Source organism: Athene cunicularia (assembly GCF_003259725.1).
Source record: "Athene cunicularia isolate RWA chromosome 3 unlocalized genomic scaffold, athCun1 chr3_part1, whole genome shotgun sequence".
NCBI classification, from domain to species: Eukaryota; Metazoa; Chordata; class Aves; order Strigiformes; family Strigidae; genus Athene; species Athene cunicularia.
Genome location: NW_020799097.1, coordinates 21,893,499 through 21,910,659, shown reverse-complemented (window position 1 = coordinate 21,910,659; position 17,161 = coordinate 21,893,499). Strand labels below are relative to the sequence as shown.

The 17,161-nt window shown below is 36.4% G+C and overlaps 1 protein-coding gene across 1 annotated transcript in view; it reads left to right on the top strand.

The window, feature by feature from the left end:
• ERICH1 (glutamate rich 1) overlaps nucleotides 1-17,161 on the top strand; it is an 81,940-nt gene that overhangs the window by 37,968 nt on the left and 26,811 nt on the right. The window contains exons 4-6 of the mRNA XM_026844040.1: nucleotides 5,853-6,230; nucleotides 8,647-8,841; nucleotides 13,830-14,011. Coding sequence (XP_026699841.1) covers nucleotides 5,853-6,230; nucleotides 8,647-8,841; nucleotides 13,830-13,903 — 647 coding nt within the window. The 3' untranslated portion in view covers nucleotides 13,904-14,011. The remainder of the gene's footprint in view (nucleotides 1-5,852; nucleotides 6,231-8,646; nucleotides 8,842-13,829; nucleotides 14,012-17,161) is intronic.

Genomic DNA, 17,161 nt, shown 5'->3' with positions numbered 1-17,161 from the left:
ATGGCTGCTGTTTGATATAGGTTATCGTCCTAGGTGGATGTTATGACCAAGTACAGTTCCTCTTATGGCAGGAGTCTGACATAGCTTATGAGTAAGAGAAATTCATCTGTATACAGAGTCAGATAAACTTTTAGGATTGAAGACTGTTGCACACTCTGATATCTGCCTTTAATTATTATTGTCATTACTGTTAATTGGATTTGCTTTAAATCCAAGAGGTAGTGCTCTGTTGTGGTAGACAGCTTTGTATATGCAACTTTGCCAGTTTTATATGAATTCTTCATTTGTAAGTATACAATCAAAATAAACAAACAAAAGACAGTCCTTATCCTAAACAGCTTCTGGTCTTTTGCAATTGTCTCCATCATCAAAAGTGTTTAGTTTACTAAAACCTTTGAAGTGGTTTTTTCTTCTAATTTCAAATGATGATTTGAAACAATTTCCACAAAAAAAGCATATACAAATATTAACATCGTCTTGTGCTCCTGTGAGATCTTTTCAGTATTGCTTTTATTCTAATGAACCATTACATTTTATTGCATTCGCTAGCCACAGCTTTTCACTGTTGGCCAGATTGTAGCTGCTGATGTCTTAATTGGCACTAAAATAACATTATTTTTTTCCCTTGCAAGATCCTAAAGCAAAATTTAATTCCTCTGCATTGACTGCTTGGTACACCGTGGAAAATCCATCCAGTATATCAGGGAGAATAAAAGAGTTTAAACTGGATGAAAAGTCAGAGGAGGCACATGTCCTGTTTCTTCTGAACAAAAGAACAAAATTACCATGAACAACATCCAGAAAACCTACTGTGGGACTTAGTCCATGAGCAGAAGAGCCAGCTGCCATACTTCAGCTATGATGAGTACATTATAGAGGAGACTTCTAAAGCTCAGAGGATATTCTTTGACTATCTTTTCCTCAGCCCACTTTATCCCCCCCCCCCTCCCCCCCCCCTTTTTTTTTAATTAAATGTTCTGTCCTAAAGGTTTGTTGTAATAATATTTAGGGACCTGATTTTTAAAGATCCTTAGTATCATCAGCTTATTCTCAGGTACTCAAAGCCAAACTTCAGTTTGACATGCTGTGGGACTTGTATACCTCAGACACGTAAGGAAATAGCTTTCCATTTTTTCATTGTCTTCTGTGACACTTCCCCTGAATGTTTCCATCTGCTATTGTCTGAAGGAACTGAAATAATGAAGATAAACTTGAGGAAGCTCATCTTTTCAGTCACAGAGTTGCCAGCAATGTGTTCATGCTGGTGGTTAGTCTGGATGGAAGGAACTGCTGTTAGCTTATATTAAGCTTTGTATTTAATCTATTTGTGTCTCCAGCTGCTGTGATGATGAATACAAAATAACTTGCTAATATAATAGAAGTTAATAAATAAAAGTCAGCTTATTCAGAGTCTTGATGTAAATCATTATTTTTATTATTTTCTATTTTTCCTTGAAGATATAAACTGGATGTGCTGACTTTTCATTATCAAAATTCAATAAGCAGTGTCTATAAACTGAGTCCTCTATTTAATTTTGTCTGGGTTTTGATGTATTTTTGCCTCTGTTTTGTTAAGGAGACCTTCAGTCTGCACAAAGAAAACTTCTTAATGTTTCAGACCAGATGAGATAGGCTGTTAGAAGATGAGTTTTTCTTTTGCTGCTGACTTTCCTTTTTTGAGCTACTCATTCCCACTTCCATAGCATTCTGTCAGTCAAGCTAGTGTGACTGTGCAGCTGCATGGTAAACTGCATCAGCAAAGTAATCTAGACTAAAAATAATCCAGGAAGAAAAAACAAAACCCACAGTTATTTTTAACTGTGAACAGTTCCTGAGGAGGATGTTCTTATTAAGGCTGAAAGAAATGCTTATGAAATTATGACCGTGGCTGAAAAATGTATATGGGCATTCTGTCTGGAAGCCACTTTACTCAGTCTGAGAGGGCACCAAGTCCAGACTAAACAAGTTAAAGACAGTTGGTTCTGGATTATTGGATTATGTGATAAATTAAACCACTTGTGGAGCAGAGATGGGTTTTAGGAGGGAGAAAGGTGACAGGCCATTGTGGAACAGAAGAAGAATCAAGCAGCTCTTGTGGAATTAGAACAAGCTGCAGCTGCAGTTGTGACTATAGTTAGTTTGATCCAAAAGCTGAGGTTTTTATCAACATTGCTTACGTATGTATTCAGTGCCCTACTCAGATTGTTTGTGTAGCATGTATTCCCTGCATTTGTTATAATTATGCTGCTTTTACATAACAAACGTCTTCAGTCAGTGGGAAAATTTATTGGAACCAAGTTCATATCTATTGAAATTTTGTCAGGCCTGCCTACTGCTTTGAAATACAGAGAATCAGTCAAAAGTGGGTTTTTTCATAAAACAGTGAATTTTGTTGATTGGTAAAGATCAGTCTGATGAGTAGACTCAGGTTGTAAAGCACCTTCCTCCATACTGTTAATTTTTGTAAAAGAGATTAATTCTTCTCAGTTGTTGCAAATCTAGTCCAAATTCATTGTCTACATTTCCTTTGTAGTTAATGAAAGGGGAGAGGGAGAGGGAGAGAGAGAGAGAGAGAGAGAGAGAAGACCTTTAGAGTGCATTTCCATACCAGCTGGTTTAGGATGAGGTAAATTGCTTTCTGAAGATGCTAGCTTCTCTTGGTTTTTCAGAGGGAACATAGGTCTAAGCATGCACTATTTTTTGTCCAGAGAGCTAAAGCTGTGGAAGGTGAATTCCACTGAACATTTCATTTGTTAAAATTATTTTGTGGGCTGTGACCTAAACATTACAGTTGTGTCAGGTTTATATTTCTTGTACAACTCATATTTTAGCATAGCTGTTATAATCAGGTAGCCTTGCTGACTGTATAAGCAACCAGTTCTTGAATCCCATTAAGCTCTTGGCTCCTGTGCATATGTGAATTTGGTAAGCTAACTGTACCATTTATAAAATAAGTATTTATTTTCTTCTACTTGCTTGTGAAACTGCTCAGATTGATTAGAAGTCACCTTGTTCTTTCATGAGGAGGTAGAAACAGAGACCATTTTATTACTCTTTCATTCAAGTCAAACCATACAAATCTTTTTGGGGTTTCTTTCCCTTGTAACTTCTGTAACAGTCCTCCACTTGTCTGCCAAAGTCTTACTGTGCTGGAATTATGCTAAGAAACAGGCTTGTTACAGGCTCGAAGGGTACAACATCTGTATAATACCTTAGGAATATTTTTCCTGTTATTTTCCATCCTCTGTCTTATGTATGCAAACAAGCTGTTTGCTGTTTTGATCACTGATACCCACTGAGCAAATGTTTTCATTGAGTTTTCCATACTGATGCACAGGTCTGGGTTTTGTCTTGTTTTTTTCTGAGCTGATAACAGTTCACTCTAACCCTGGCAGTAAATTGTTCAAATTAATCCCTTTTCTGTGCATTTCTTTGTCAACATTTAATTTCATCTGTTCCTGATGTTGAATCACTAGTAGCTCCTGCACGTGAAGCAGTATATACTAAAGAGATATTAAAATATGGGATAAAGAATGACAAAAACTGCAAAGGACTGCCAGTATTACTCCTCAAGAGAACTGGGTAAAGTTTTGTGCTTGATTTGTTTTCTGTGTTGGAGGAAATTCAGCACAGTTCTGATTTCCTTTCACTCAGGTATTTATCATAATAACATACACATGAGATGACTACATTCATTCTGTCTTTTCACAACTTTACCCTGGTCTCTCGAGACCTTCTGCTGTCCTGAACTATCAAGGATAAGCAAACTTCTGGATTTGACTCAAAATATCAATTATCTTAAGCCCTGTTCTGCCTTCTGCACCATGTTTTTCAAGTGGCTTCAAACCAATCGAGGGTGCTTGGCTGCACAACATGCTGTAATTTTGCTGAGATTTAGTGATTCTTGGATGCTTAAAGAGCACGTTGGGCCACTTTGCTGAGAGCATAAGATTAGAGTAGTTTTATTAGCAAACAGTGTGGTTCAGGTTAACAGGGGCTGACAAATTTTATGGAACAATATAACTGTGTTTACACTGAAATTCACCTATTATAACATAAATACTCCCATGAAAATCCAAATTAGATCTTAAGATGAAACATTGATGTTTTGTTTATAGCATCTTTCACCATTCATATCTGCCTTCAGTTTGATATTTTATGCCTACAGAACGACACAGACGTTATTTTTCCCACATCCCATATGTCCAGATCATGTATAAAGATATTTAGCTCAAATACCATGCATGCGAAACATTCCACACTGTGGGTACAAGGTGACGTTTGGTGTGTCTTTTACATGCTGTGGTGTTCAATTACAATACAGCAAATTTATTTTTGTGCAGCCTTCTTCATGGAAAGTATGGAAAATTGCTTTGCAGTGAGTCATCTGTCATCTAAAGAACTAAAAGTAGTGATATTTAAAGAGAGAAAGTGGCTCAAGCTGACAGAGTTCAAGACAGAAAAAGAAACTGAATTGAAATAGAGGGTCTCCAACCACGGAGAACATAGAGGCAAAGACTGGGAGAGGACAGTAGTGAGAGGAGTGATGAGAAGCCAAACAAGCTGAGAATGTCAGTGGCAGTTCAGGAGACTATGGAGATCATTCGGAAACAAGCACTGGGCTTCAGGTGTCTCCCCTGCATTACACAAATATGTGCCAAGCAAAGATTCTTTGACTCTTAATAGAATGGTTTAAAACCAGGTAAATAATGGTGTAAAACCAGGTAAATAAGAGCACTGAGCTCAGTGCACTGTGAGGAATTTAGAAACATGCAGGTAGAGGTTGAGGGAAGGATAAATGGCTTAACTTTCTAGAGCAAGACATTAGAAGAACACTGGCATTCTGCACTCTGTGATGTTTAAATGTGTGAGGATTTTATTGGAATGTGAAAGAGGGAATTTCAGTTAATTAGACAGGAATTATAGGCATGAGTATGTTCTTTGGCAGCAGTGCAGTCAAAGGGAAGATGGATTCTGGCAGTCTTCCCTTGCTAGTGTCAGGAGGGCTTACACTAAGAAGTGAGTGTGTGGGAGAGGCAGTTAGTTCAGGGTCAAAGATGACTTTAGAACTCTGTGTATAGGGATAAGATCTGAGTTAAGAAGCATGAAAGCTGTCTTGGAGAGCAAGAGGGACTTCTTTCCCTTGACATTTGAGCCTTTTGAAGAATTAGTTAGTAAGGAAATTAAAATGTAGCAAGGGAATGAGAGAACCAAGACTGCCTGTTAAAGAGATCAGAGATTACTTGCCAAGGTCACTGATGCCTTGCATGCTTTCCCTATAAAGTTGATGTCCAAAGCTGAGCTAGCAGTAACATATCTTTAAGGAGGAGAAAGTAGAAAAATCAGAAACAGATGCCTGGTGTTTTTAAGGCACAGCACTATTATGGAGGAATATCATTGATATAAGCACTGTCATCTTTTATTGTGAATTACATGCATTCTTGTGTTCTTGGTGAAGTCAATCCAGCTGTGGTGTGGGGCTCTTGTGGGAGCTCTCTCTCTACCAACCTGCCCATACTGGTTTTTGCCTTGGTGATTCTTTTAACCTCACTCTCTGTATAGAACCATATTACCTGCCTTAAGAAAGTAGATGTCATGTAAAGTATGTAGCACAAAGGAGAGTACAGTCTATTGAAAGCAAAAGGGAAAATAACTTGTCTTCTTACTCAACGCATTCAGAAGAGTTGGCTTTGACATTGTAGTACTGAAAGGCATTCTAAGCATAAAAGTAAAGCTGGAACCACTCAGACATCCCAGAATTTGAAGGGAGTAGTGTTTTATTGTATGCAGTTCCAAAATGCCTATTACAGATCTTCTTATTTACAACTATCATGTCTCTTTTGAATCTGCAGAGGAGAAATATCAAGGACAAACCAAGAGAAAGCGCATTCGAAGGAAGAAACAAAAGAGCAGTTTGCAAAACTCTAATAATTTACATGAAGAACAAACAGAATCTGGAATGCAAGAGACTCTTGTTCAAGATAATTTACAGCTGCAGCAGATAGGCAGTCCCAAAATAAGCAAAAACAAGAAGAGGAAAATGAAAAAGAAGCGACAGAAAGAAAAAATGAGAGCAGCTGGATTAGTAACAAAAACTACCGGTGTGGATTTTACATATCAGCCTGACAAAAACAACAGAGAAGAAGCAGAAGGATTAAAAGATATATATGAAAAGGCAGATAGCATTCGGGACTTCCTGCAGGCAACACAACAAATTTATTTTGCTGATAGTATGTACCACTCTTTCTCCTTTCTTTTCATGAGTATTACCTTGTAGGGGCAAATAAATGTGCCTTATTATTGCTGTAGGATGGGCCAGATCTACTAGAGAAGTGCCTCTTAAACTCAGTAAGACATGCAAGGACTTATTATTTGTCCCATTTTCTGGTGTGTACATGAATATGTAAGAATCCACATCAGTATAAAAACTGTGGTCCTAATCTCATTGTTTCTCTGTCTTTGAAAATATACATAATATTCCTTGCTCTTTTAAAAAACATTCTAATGCACTTAGGATAAATATAGTGGTTAAAATGGACCAAATTCTTCTTTTCTCTGAGCTTCAAATGAGGGCAATAATTGCTATCCTAACTACTTTCATGCTTACTATCTCTGAACCAACTTACTTTTCAGAAAGTTCTCCTTCCCAGGAGATTTATTTGTAATATATGTGGAAATCTAGACAGATAGCATCCAAGAGGAAAGGGGAAGGAGAAGACACTGTTGGCACTGGGAAAGTGTGTTGGCGTAAAGCACTTGTGAAGAAGATGAATGTGAACTCATGGTCAATGAACGTTCCCTAGCACTTTAAAAAACATTGCATGGATGTTGTTCCTAATGACCTATTGAATGTTCATCTGGCCAGTAAAATCAGAGAAATTCCTACTATATGTTTCTTCAATTGCCTTCCTGAAAAGCTGCTTCTGTGGTGCTTACGTCATAAATGTCTTTCAGAGATAATGAGATAACATACACCAGATTATGTTGGTATCATCTAGAATTAAATACGTTTTCTTAAGAAAAGCTGGTGTATTCTTCATTCCTCAGTTCAGAACATAGCTCTGAAATGATAACTGTCTTGTAAAACTGGAAAAATGCAGTGAAAACTTTTTCAAAGTGCATGGCCTGAAAAATGCAGTGAAAACTTTTTCAAAGTGCATGGCCTTGACTGTCGGTTGAGGTGAATAAAGATTATTAAACATCTTACCTACCTGCATGAGTCCATCTGAAGTCAGAGCTGTCAGTTCCTAGTCCCATAAAATTCATCTTTAGACTACAGAATTACTTTTAAAACCCTGTTAAGATGACATCAGGGATTTCATGTTAATTTTTTTCTCAAGATTTATATATAGAATTTTCTTTGCTTACTGTTAACATTTTTCTGCTGTGTCAGGTCTTCATACTAAGCCTAGCATTGGAAATCCATCCTACTTTCTGGTTAATGTATTTCCATCACCAAAAATAAGAATTTTACTACTTCAGTATATGGCTAAGTAAATGGAAGCTGATACATGCGTTTACTGTAGTGGAACTCCAGAGTAACTGAGCAAGATTGCAAACTCAGTTAACAGTTCTGCTGTTAATAAATGACCCAGAACAGAAACCTGGTCAATTGTCCACAGCTGTGTTGCATGTTGAATTTTAAGAAAAAGTGTTGATTTCAAGTTTCCTGGGAGTCAAGTTCAGGTTTTAGCAGTGGTTGACTGACTGGCCCTGGTGTCAAACCTACAGATCCAGGGGTTGAGCAAGTGAGGACCTTGGAATTCACAAATTCTCAGGTAAAAGGAAGTTCATCTGCAGATAAGATGTCACATCCATAAATCAGAGGATGACTAACTTTCTTGTTAGGCAAATCCCAGTTATATATAGATCTGACATTATGCTGTTTGCCTTTTCTAGTTGTGTGACTTTAACACTATTTTTTTTAGATAAAATTGGAAGACCTTGCTTTCAGCAGCATTTTCAAATGGTCACATTGGATTATACTTCTTGTACTTATGTCAGAAAGCTGAATCAGGATAAATGTGTTCTTCTCAGTTGGCTTGCTGGTAAAAACCTGAAGAATTAAAGGGAGTCTGGTTAAAGGGATGGACTGTACATTGTTACTGGAATGGAAGAGTGAATTTATGCTTTAGTACCATAGAAACAATGTATGTCCTCCTCTGCTGTCATGTATGCCCTAATACATGCTATTAAAATAAAAAACGTAAAAGTACAATAATAAGATAATTCCGGATGCCTCCGGAAGTGCTTTGCAGTAGTTCCACAGAGTTGTTCCCTATCTCCACATGTCTGCATTTTTATAATATATAGTGTATAGGAAGCAAAACACAGTGCTTTGGGCACAGTACAGTTTCTTCATCACACCTACTTCCTGTGCTAATCTTGAAAATTTAGATTCCACTTGCATTCCTGTCACTATGAATCCTATTGTCCTTTTTACCTTTTGAATTTGATACTTTCCCCTCTTACCATTGTTTTAATATTTAACAAAAAAAGGGAGGAGCAAGCTGCTCTTTAATATCTGATATTTGATTGTCAGTTGTACTAAAAAGAAAGATGCTGTCTTTGAAAAGAAAGTTTAATTAGGAAACTTTTCTGTGCTCACTGAATATTTTTAATCTGTTGTTACATTTGTTTACCCAGATAAATCAGAATGCATGGATTCTGCAGTAAGTTCAGCAACTGCCCAAGAGCTTTTACAATACCTTGAATCTCGCACCATCTCTTCCTCAGATGTGACTCTTCTACATCAGTTGAAATCCCTTTTATTGCTACAGGATATTGAGAGATTGAAGGATGCTTTGAAACAATTCCAAGAACAATCCATGATGCCTCCTGGTAGGTACCATTCACTTTTGTTCATACACTCATGTTCTTTTTTGTGTGGATTAAAATTCAGATTTGTCACAGGGTTTTTTTATTAGGAAGCTGTAAATAATTATGTAGTGGTAAATGTATGCTTATACAAGATTTGAAAGCATAATTCCCACCAAAAATATAGTGATTTTCCCTGTTTCTTCTTTGGCTGAAATCAATATAGAAACTTTTCACTTTGCAGCAACCATAGAGTACAAGATGATTCAGGTTCTTACACCAGTATTTTTAAAAACTTAACTGTTTTAAGATTTAATCATGTTTAAAGCATATTTTGAATTCATTTTCTTTGTAGACTTTTTAAATCACATAAATTAACTTGTTTATTTTGGAGATTTCACTCATCCAGTTAAGGATTAATTTTACTTGCATATGAATCAATAAAACCCATTATTTCATTTCTTCTTGGTCGCCTATGTGGCTTCTTTAACACATAAATCTTGCATGCCAAAGTTTGATTTACAACTTTGGTTTTGTTTACATACAATTGTCTGGTTTAAGTTTCTTAAAAATGCTGTTGATTATGTAAAAACATAAAGTCACTTTTTACAATAAACGATATTATGAAGTCATTCATAAAAACAAAAATTATTTTGTTACTAAATCTTTTCATCCCTGAGGCACAAGTTGGATTTCATTTATGCTCCTTTTCTTCTCTGTTACCCCTATAATTTAAGTAGAATTTTTCTTGGACAGTTAATAGTTCCTCAATTGAATGTGGGATCAGCATGTAGTCCATAGAAGGTATAATAATTCAATTTCCAAGTAGTCTTCACTTAAACACATTGTTCCTTGTCATTAGTACTTCTGTTGCAGCTTCAGGATGTGCTGAATTTTCTTGCTTCCCAAATAATTTATTCAGTGTTGAGAGTACTTGTTATGACATGAGAGATTCTCAACCATTTTGGTATTTTGAAGGACAAAGTCTTTCGAAGAGTAATGACTGAGCTGGTAGTAGTGTGGTAACAGAGTAAATAAGATCATAGCCATCAGAGGCTTAGCAGTAACATTCAAAGAAGACACTATGCTTGTGACATCACTAAATGATTTACAGCATGGTAGTGGTTAAAGATCCCAGTCAAGACTGGAGCCTACCGCATGCTGTGTGTTGTAAAAACACAGAAAAGAGAGAATTTAAGTGGATCCAGGGGAAGGCCACGAAAATGATCAGGTGGCTGGGGCACCTTCCTTGTGAGCACAAGCTGAGAGAGTTGGGGTTGTTCAGACTTGAGAAGTGAAGGCTCCAGGGAGAACTTAAGGCAGCCTTCCAGTAACTAAAAGGGAGCTACAGGAAAGATGGGGAGGGAGTCTTTTTCAGGGAGTAACACTTTATCAGGGTAATGGCTTTACACTGAAATAGGGCAGATTAGATTTGATTAGATTAGATTAATTAGATGTAAGGAAGAAATTCTGTACTGTGTGAGTAGTGAGACACTGGAACAAGTTGCCCAGAGAAGCTGTGGCTGCCCCCTCCCTGGCAGTGTCCAAGGCCAGGTTGGACGGGGCTGTGAGCAACCATCTAGTGGGAGGGGATTGGAAATAGATGATCTTTAACGTCCCTTCCAACCCAGTTCCTGCCTGTACAGTTCATAGCTGATGCATTTTGAAAAGGACACTTACAGAAGTAAATATGTACTGGTTAACATGTAGATACGGAATATGACAACCCTTAAGGTTCTGATAGATCTGAAGTATCCCCATGTATGTGGAACAAAATCCTTCTGTGCATGCAATAATTAATTTCAAACGTACATTCTGTGATCTTAATTATAATCAGATAGTCTCATTGGATGCAATACACATTTGCAAACTAAGTAGGACTCAGCAGGAATAGTGGTAATGGTATTGGCCCTTTATGAAATGACCTAATTCAGCTGATTATATCAATGGAACTGTTGAAGTGACTACATTCAGGATATTCCTTACAGGCCTTATCCAAATTCTACTCAATCCAGTAGGAATTCTGTTGGGTTTTGCAGCCTCGAGGCAAGCTCTCTGTTTATTTTTATATATCAGAAATGTCAAACTGAAGTGAGAAAAGAAAACAGAAGCGAATTAGAAACAAATCCATGCAAGTACCCTAATTTTCTGATGTATTTGTCACTTGAAAAAGCAGAAGACAGTTTTGTGAGTGATTTTTGAAATTTGTTTAATGTTTCTGCTGGTACAGCCTGAAATTGTTTACTCTTCCAGTTGATTTTTCTTCCTGTTGTCACTGGGCTCAATTCTAATCTCATTCCAAGTTCACAGTGGTGTAGCCATAATAACTGATTTGGTATTCATGAGGTACAACAACATAAGAAAGAAGAAAATACATTGTTATAAATTATTAAAGGATAATTAAAGACCTGCTAGATATTAATTTGCCTCAGCAGAGTTTAACAATACATTATATTTGTAATTCAGGAATTTCTGTGAAAGAATATAGTGCTCTGAAATTTTATCTTGAATTAGGCTTTTAATTATACTTATTTCCCAATTTTAGCTCAAAAATAGGTCATCTTACCCAGTTTTTTTAAACTTTAGATTTCATTCCCAATGAACAGTGATAAAAGTTAAGCGTTATTACGAAACTTGTCTTAGCAAATTCAACTTCTTGTTATAGAAATACAGGCTAAGGCTGTTTATTAAGCTGAAAGTTTACATTATATCATAGTAATCTTTTTTTTACAAGTTTGATTATCTTGCCTTTTTTCTCTTTTGTTTATTTTTACTACGGTATGATGTACTAGAAGAAAAGGTAGTTCCTTATTAACGTGATGAAAAGAAAACAGTTTTTCTTAATTCTAGCAAGATGTATTCTTTTTACAAAATAAACATATTTCAGTCCCTCTAGTTCAAGAAGCAGTATGTTTTTTTCCCATGATTATGACTCTACTTAAGACGCCAGCATCAAAAGATTGATAATGTGTGCTATGTGTTGTTCAGTTTTATCTTTAATTCAAGAAGTAAAGAGTAGGGGGAAAATGAGAAGTAATCTGTCTCTCATAGAAGTGCACATTCTCCAACTTTACAAAGTAAATGTACTATTATATATCTTTTAGTTCATCATATATATGTGTTATAGTTTAATACTTGGCAAGTTTATGCCTACTGCTGATAAATTTGCTTTTCTCGGTAACTTTTTACATACCCTTTAGAGTAAAGCTATGGACTGCCCAAGGTCTGCAGACCACAAATTAAAAACTAGTTCAAGACCATGTTTTGGTATTTCTTTCACACACACATGTTATTCAGAGTGAGAATCATGGTTCCACCAAAAGAAAAAAAGAAACAATGAAGAAAAAACTCTTGTTTTATCCTAAGCTCTTAGATTCAAATATTTCCAGTCATATGAAATTAAGGTCTAACAAGGTTGGTGGAAGGGTCTGAAAAATTTTGCCGGAAGAAGAAGTTACTAAGGAGATTGAAACAGAAAAGTTATCAGCATTAAGGTATTACCTTTAACCCTTCATTTAAATGAGAAAACATACTTGAACATTAAAATCTCTGTGGTTAAGAGATACTGGTTACTCTGTTCAGTTGTCATCCTCCACCAACTTAACTTGTACTTTGTGCTGCAATTTACTCCATCAAGTTACCTTTGACCTTGTACTTCAGCAATTACACAGATTTGAGGTTTTTGCTTGAACATGGCTATTTAAAGTGTCATTGTTCTCAGACTGTACAAAAGAACAAAATGTCCTATTGCTATTTCCATTTATTTGGTAGTCTTTAACAAAAAGTACTTACCTCTACCAAAAGTCTTCTATAAGTGTAGAGAAGAGAATGTTTAGAAGTCAAATGGACACGCATTTCTCATGATGGAGGCTTGTCTGATCTCTGTCGGAAAGTCAGTGGCCATTTGCAAAAGGAAACCAGACGCCTTCATGGTCCTGCACAGTGCAGTGGGCAAAGAAGAGCTGTGTCTAGAAGTAATGCTCCATTTGATGGTTGGAAACAGTAGCTTTTTAAATGAGAGCTGCTTAATTCCCACTTCACATCAATTATTAAAGCATAGGTGATTGGCTAATTAAAAAAAAGTCATTACCTCCTAATTTATGAACTCATTCAGCTTCTACTCATCAACTTCATTCCATTATCTATTAACATTTTCCCTTTGTTGGTTAGGATCAGGTCTTAAATATACTCTTCCCTTGTTGCCTAGGAAATTATCACTCATAGAAGAGCTAGAAGCTTATTTTAACTGGTTTGGTTTTTTTCTTGAGAGTTGTCCTTTATATATGTCTCCATTGTGGGGGGTGGGAGGGGTACATTTTGCAGACCAGAAGTAATACAGTTACAGTGTGCCAACAATGCATAGGCTGGATATGCAGAGGCCCTCAAATGATTAAATTTAAACTTTTTTTTTTTGAATGAATGAACATTTAAAGAAAAGGAAATGAAATGTGAAAGCTATATTAGCATAACATTATAGAATCATCTTAAATGTGATGTCATGTGATAAGTGCTGTAGAAAGTCCTGTCATTAAAAAAAAGTCACATAGATAATCTCTGAATTAAGGCAGAAGCAGTGGCATTTTGAGACTTTATTGCAGCTGTCTGTACAAGACGACTCATTCTCAGCTGAGACTTCTAGGTGCTACTCTAAGTTAAATAATAATGTGTGAAATTACTCTCCAGACAAAAAGAAGTAGAGAAGATTTTTTTAGCCTTATCCATATGATCATGTCATTTTGATCTCCTTTTTTTCTGAATTATTGAATCATAACAAATAGGACATTCCAAAATAGAGAACCAAAATTGTTTCTCATAAAAATAACTGACCTCCTAAAAGAAAATGTACCTGTTTATCTAGAAATTCATCAGTGTTAGTCCTTGGGCTTCAATACCTGCATTGTTTTTACTGAAATGGTAATACTGAATGGAACAGAGGTTCACACAAGTCTTTATTTTAGTGTTCAGAAATGTCATAGATGTATTTCAGGAGGAATGTGTTTTCTTTGTTTCAGATCATACCAAGATAGTCACATCTCTGTTTCACTACTGGATTACAGATATCCTTCCTGTGAAGAACAGGAAATAAAGTCTTGCCTGTGTCCATATACACAGGGTTAAAATGTAATATACAAACTCTTAACCAAGTAGTAATTGTTCAGGAAGAGCAGTCTCAATACACGTTCTACACCTTCAGGTAAATGGATCATTTTTCTTTGTTACAAACTCTGGAAGACAACAAACAGGGTATAACTACATGTGTTTTTTGTGTTTGGTTGGTCAAGTATATGCATATGCTATGTGTCCTAAGTCTTCAGCTGCATTGGTGTGTACAGTTCACTTCAGTATAAGGAAGTTATCTGGAATGAAAAAGTCTGCATCAAGTATTTTGTTTAAGAAGTATAGTTAGTTTCGGGTTTTTTTATAAATTGATTGTTCCTTTCTGAAAGTTTTATTTCTTGACTTTTCTTGTTTATCTGATATATATGTTTACCTGAAAAACAGAAATATATTTTTATATTTAAATCTAAGCAGCAGTATATATGAGGAATGTTTTTTTACTGAATAAACTACTATATTATCGAAACAGATCAATTTCTACATGTGGGTCATGTAGGTACTGTTCACAGTTATGCAGAAACTTGGCTGGCATTTTCAGAGCTGTTCCATGACCCAGCCTGTTACAGTCCGATGGGCTTCACTGACTGCAGAATTATGGGAGTAGGTTCTCACTGATTACTATGTAGTCTTTCTGAAACTGAATTGATCCATGTGTAGATGATACAGTAAATAATATAAATGACTGTAAAATGTTTTGGAATTCTGCAGAAAAAAAGGCTTCATAAGTGAGATGCTCTTCTGTCAACTGAGTCATTCACCTGATAAGCGATACAGAGCAAACCATTTCTCACATCTTACTGTGTTAGCTTCCTCATCAATAGGATGGGGACAACATATTTACCTCCCCCAACATGTGCTTGGAGATATATTACTGACAAGACTATAAACACTGCATGGATTTTTTTGCTTTGTTTATTATATTGCCTGATATATCGTATTTCAAGGCATTGTTTTTCATGATGCTCAAAAATGTGTAATAAAAATACAATCATACCTCTTTCTCATTAATTGAAGATGTTAAAAGGGGTTCCATAACATGTCAAAGGATTGCAGATGCAGTAAAAATGGTCTTATGGCTAAGGCAGATGTGTGCGGCTCTGGAGAATTTGAGTTAGGTGTGTATCTGCCAGTAAAGATATTTGAACCAGACTTTGCAGAGGAGAAACTAACAGTGTGTTCCCTGTTTTAATGCTCCTGACTTGCTAACACATAGGCACTGAACAGTAGCTGTGACTTTTCACTGAGATGCTCTGTGCCTCAGTCCCATACCTGGAGAATGAAGAAAATATCACTTGAACATGAAACACCTAGATAATTTATTGACACAGGAAATTAATCACTTCATCCTCAGTTTAAAGTTTGAATGTCGTGTAGTAAATGAGGCCTAGGAACAACACAGAAAGGATATTCGGCAACTCATTAAGTAAGCATCTGTGCTATACACTGAATATGAAAAAATAGATGAGATCGTGTAATTAAAGACAATAATTTGAAACACAAATACAAACCAGGTCAAATTAGGACTGTACAAACAACTGTAGTGTCTTCATTTCCTGATACTGTAATCAACTGTGGATGTTATAAGGCTGCTGCCTTGAGTGGACCCCAAGGATGTGGAGATTTCTACTTGTCATCTGAATCCCAGGCTGGATGACTCTCCATCCTACACAGGCTGAGGTGACTGCAGTTTTCATGTTTTAGATTCAGCCAATAGCAAGGCTAAGCACCTATCTCAGGGACACACTCACAAAGCTGACTACAGAGTTTGCCACAGACAGGGCACTGCCTTTTAAAACACCCATGAATAACCTTGCCACATAAAACCCAAGTAGAGTCATGTTCCTCTGACTGGTTGGAATTGAATTTCACTAGTAAAAACACACATGCCTTCACTTCCTAGGTTCACAAGAACCATCACAGAACCCTCGAATACCAGCACAGGGCCCCAGCCTCTCTCATACACCTGCCTGGATCCTGGGCCCTCTAAACTGCTCTGCAGGTCACCACCAGCTAGCCCAGCCTGACACATACTATCACATGCTCACACACTCATCTCACAGCTTTGTTTATTGTTTTAATTTGTCTTCTTTATTATTTCTGTTTCAGTGCTTGGCCATTTCTCATAATATTAAAGTGATTTTTTAAATTACACTGAATTTTAAATAGCTGCATACAGAGGAGCAGATTTGGGTATCTTTGCCAAACAGATATATTTTATACTCTCACTACTCTAATCCCAGAATGTGAGTAAAATTTTTCAGGTAAAAAATGTACTTTGTTTGAATTGGATAATAATGGTGAAAAGATTGCATTCAGTCTCACTTTTTCCCTTTCACTTAAACCACTGTAAGAGCCTTATATTCCGTTCAGAAATCAGCTGGCCTTAACAGAGCAAGCCTGGAACAGTTTAAGAATGTAGCTAGTTAGAGTCACTGATATCTGATGTCTTTGTATATGACCTACAATACAAGCTGAATCTTACACCTGTCAGACTTGCCACTATTACACTAACGGATTATAAAGAGTAGACGATAAAGTAAAATCTGAGATGTTGGAGAGTTTAGAAAATTGGAACAAATTCAAGCAGGTAAATTATAGATTGTCACTGTAGATCACATAAGAATGTATTTGTTTCTGAAACAAAGGTGCCAAACGACGGTGTGCTGAACTGTAATGTGTGTAAGGACACTTAAGAGCAATACATGAAAGATCACAGCACAAGGATCTAGTTTAAAAGCAAAAGAAATGGGCATTACTCATGCTACGATAATATCAGTTAGGCAATGTACTAAAAATGTCAGGGGAGAAGGATTATTTGGTTCCATGTTTAACATCCTATTTGCAGTCAGAAAGATTTCATGGATGAGAATTTCAGTATCTGGTCACTTTCTGTGCTTATTCTGTGGAAGAAATGGTGCTGAATCTCCATACACTGTGGTTTATTTGAGCAGCGGTATAACCAACACAGCTCAGATATGAGAACAGAAAAATTTAAATTAATATCCATCAGTGTATAAAGTGTGTTTTTACATTTTACTATACGTGTCTCTTGCAACATAGCAATGAAACGTTTTCATGCTAAACTCATAAATGGCAAAGGACATGGGCTTGAATTTTTGTTTCTTACACATCATTCAACCTAAAGAATGTGAAGGATCATGTAGTATTTCTGAGGCATGCAAGAGTTTTTTTAGTGGACTTTGCATCAGAGAACTTCAGACTGATC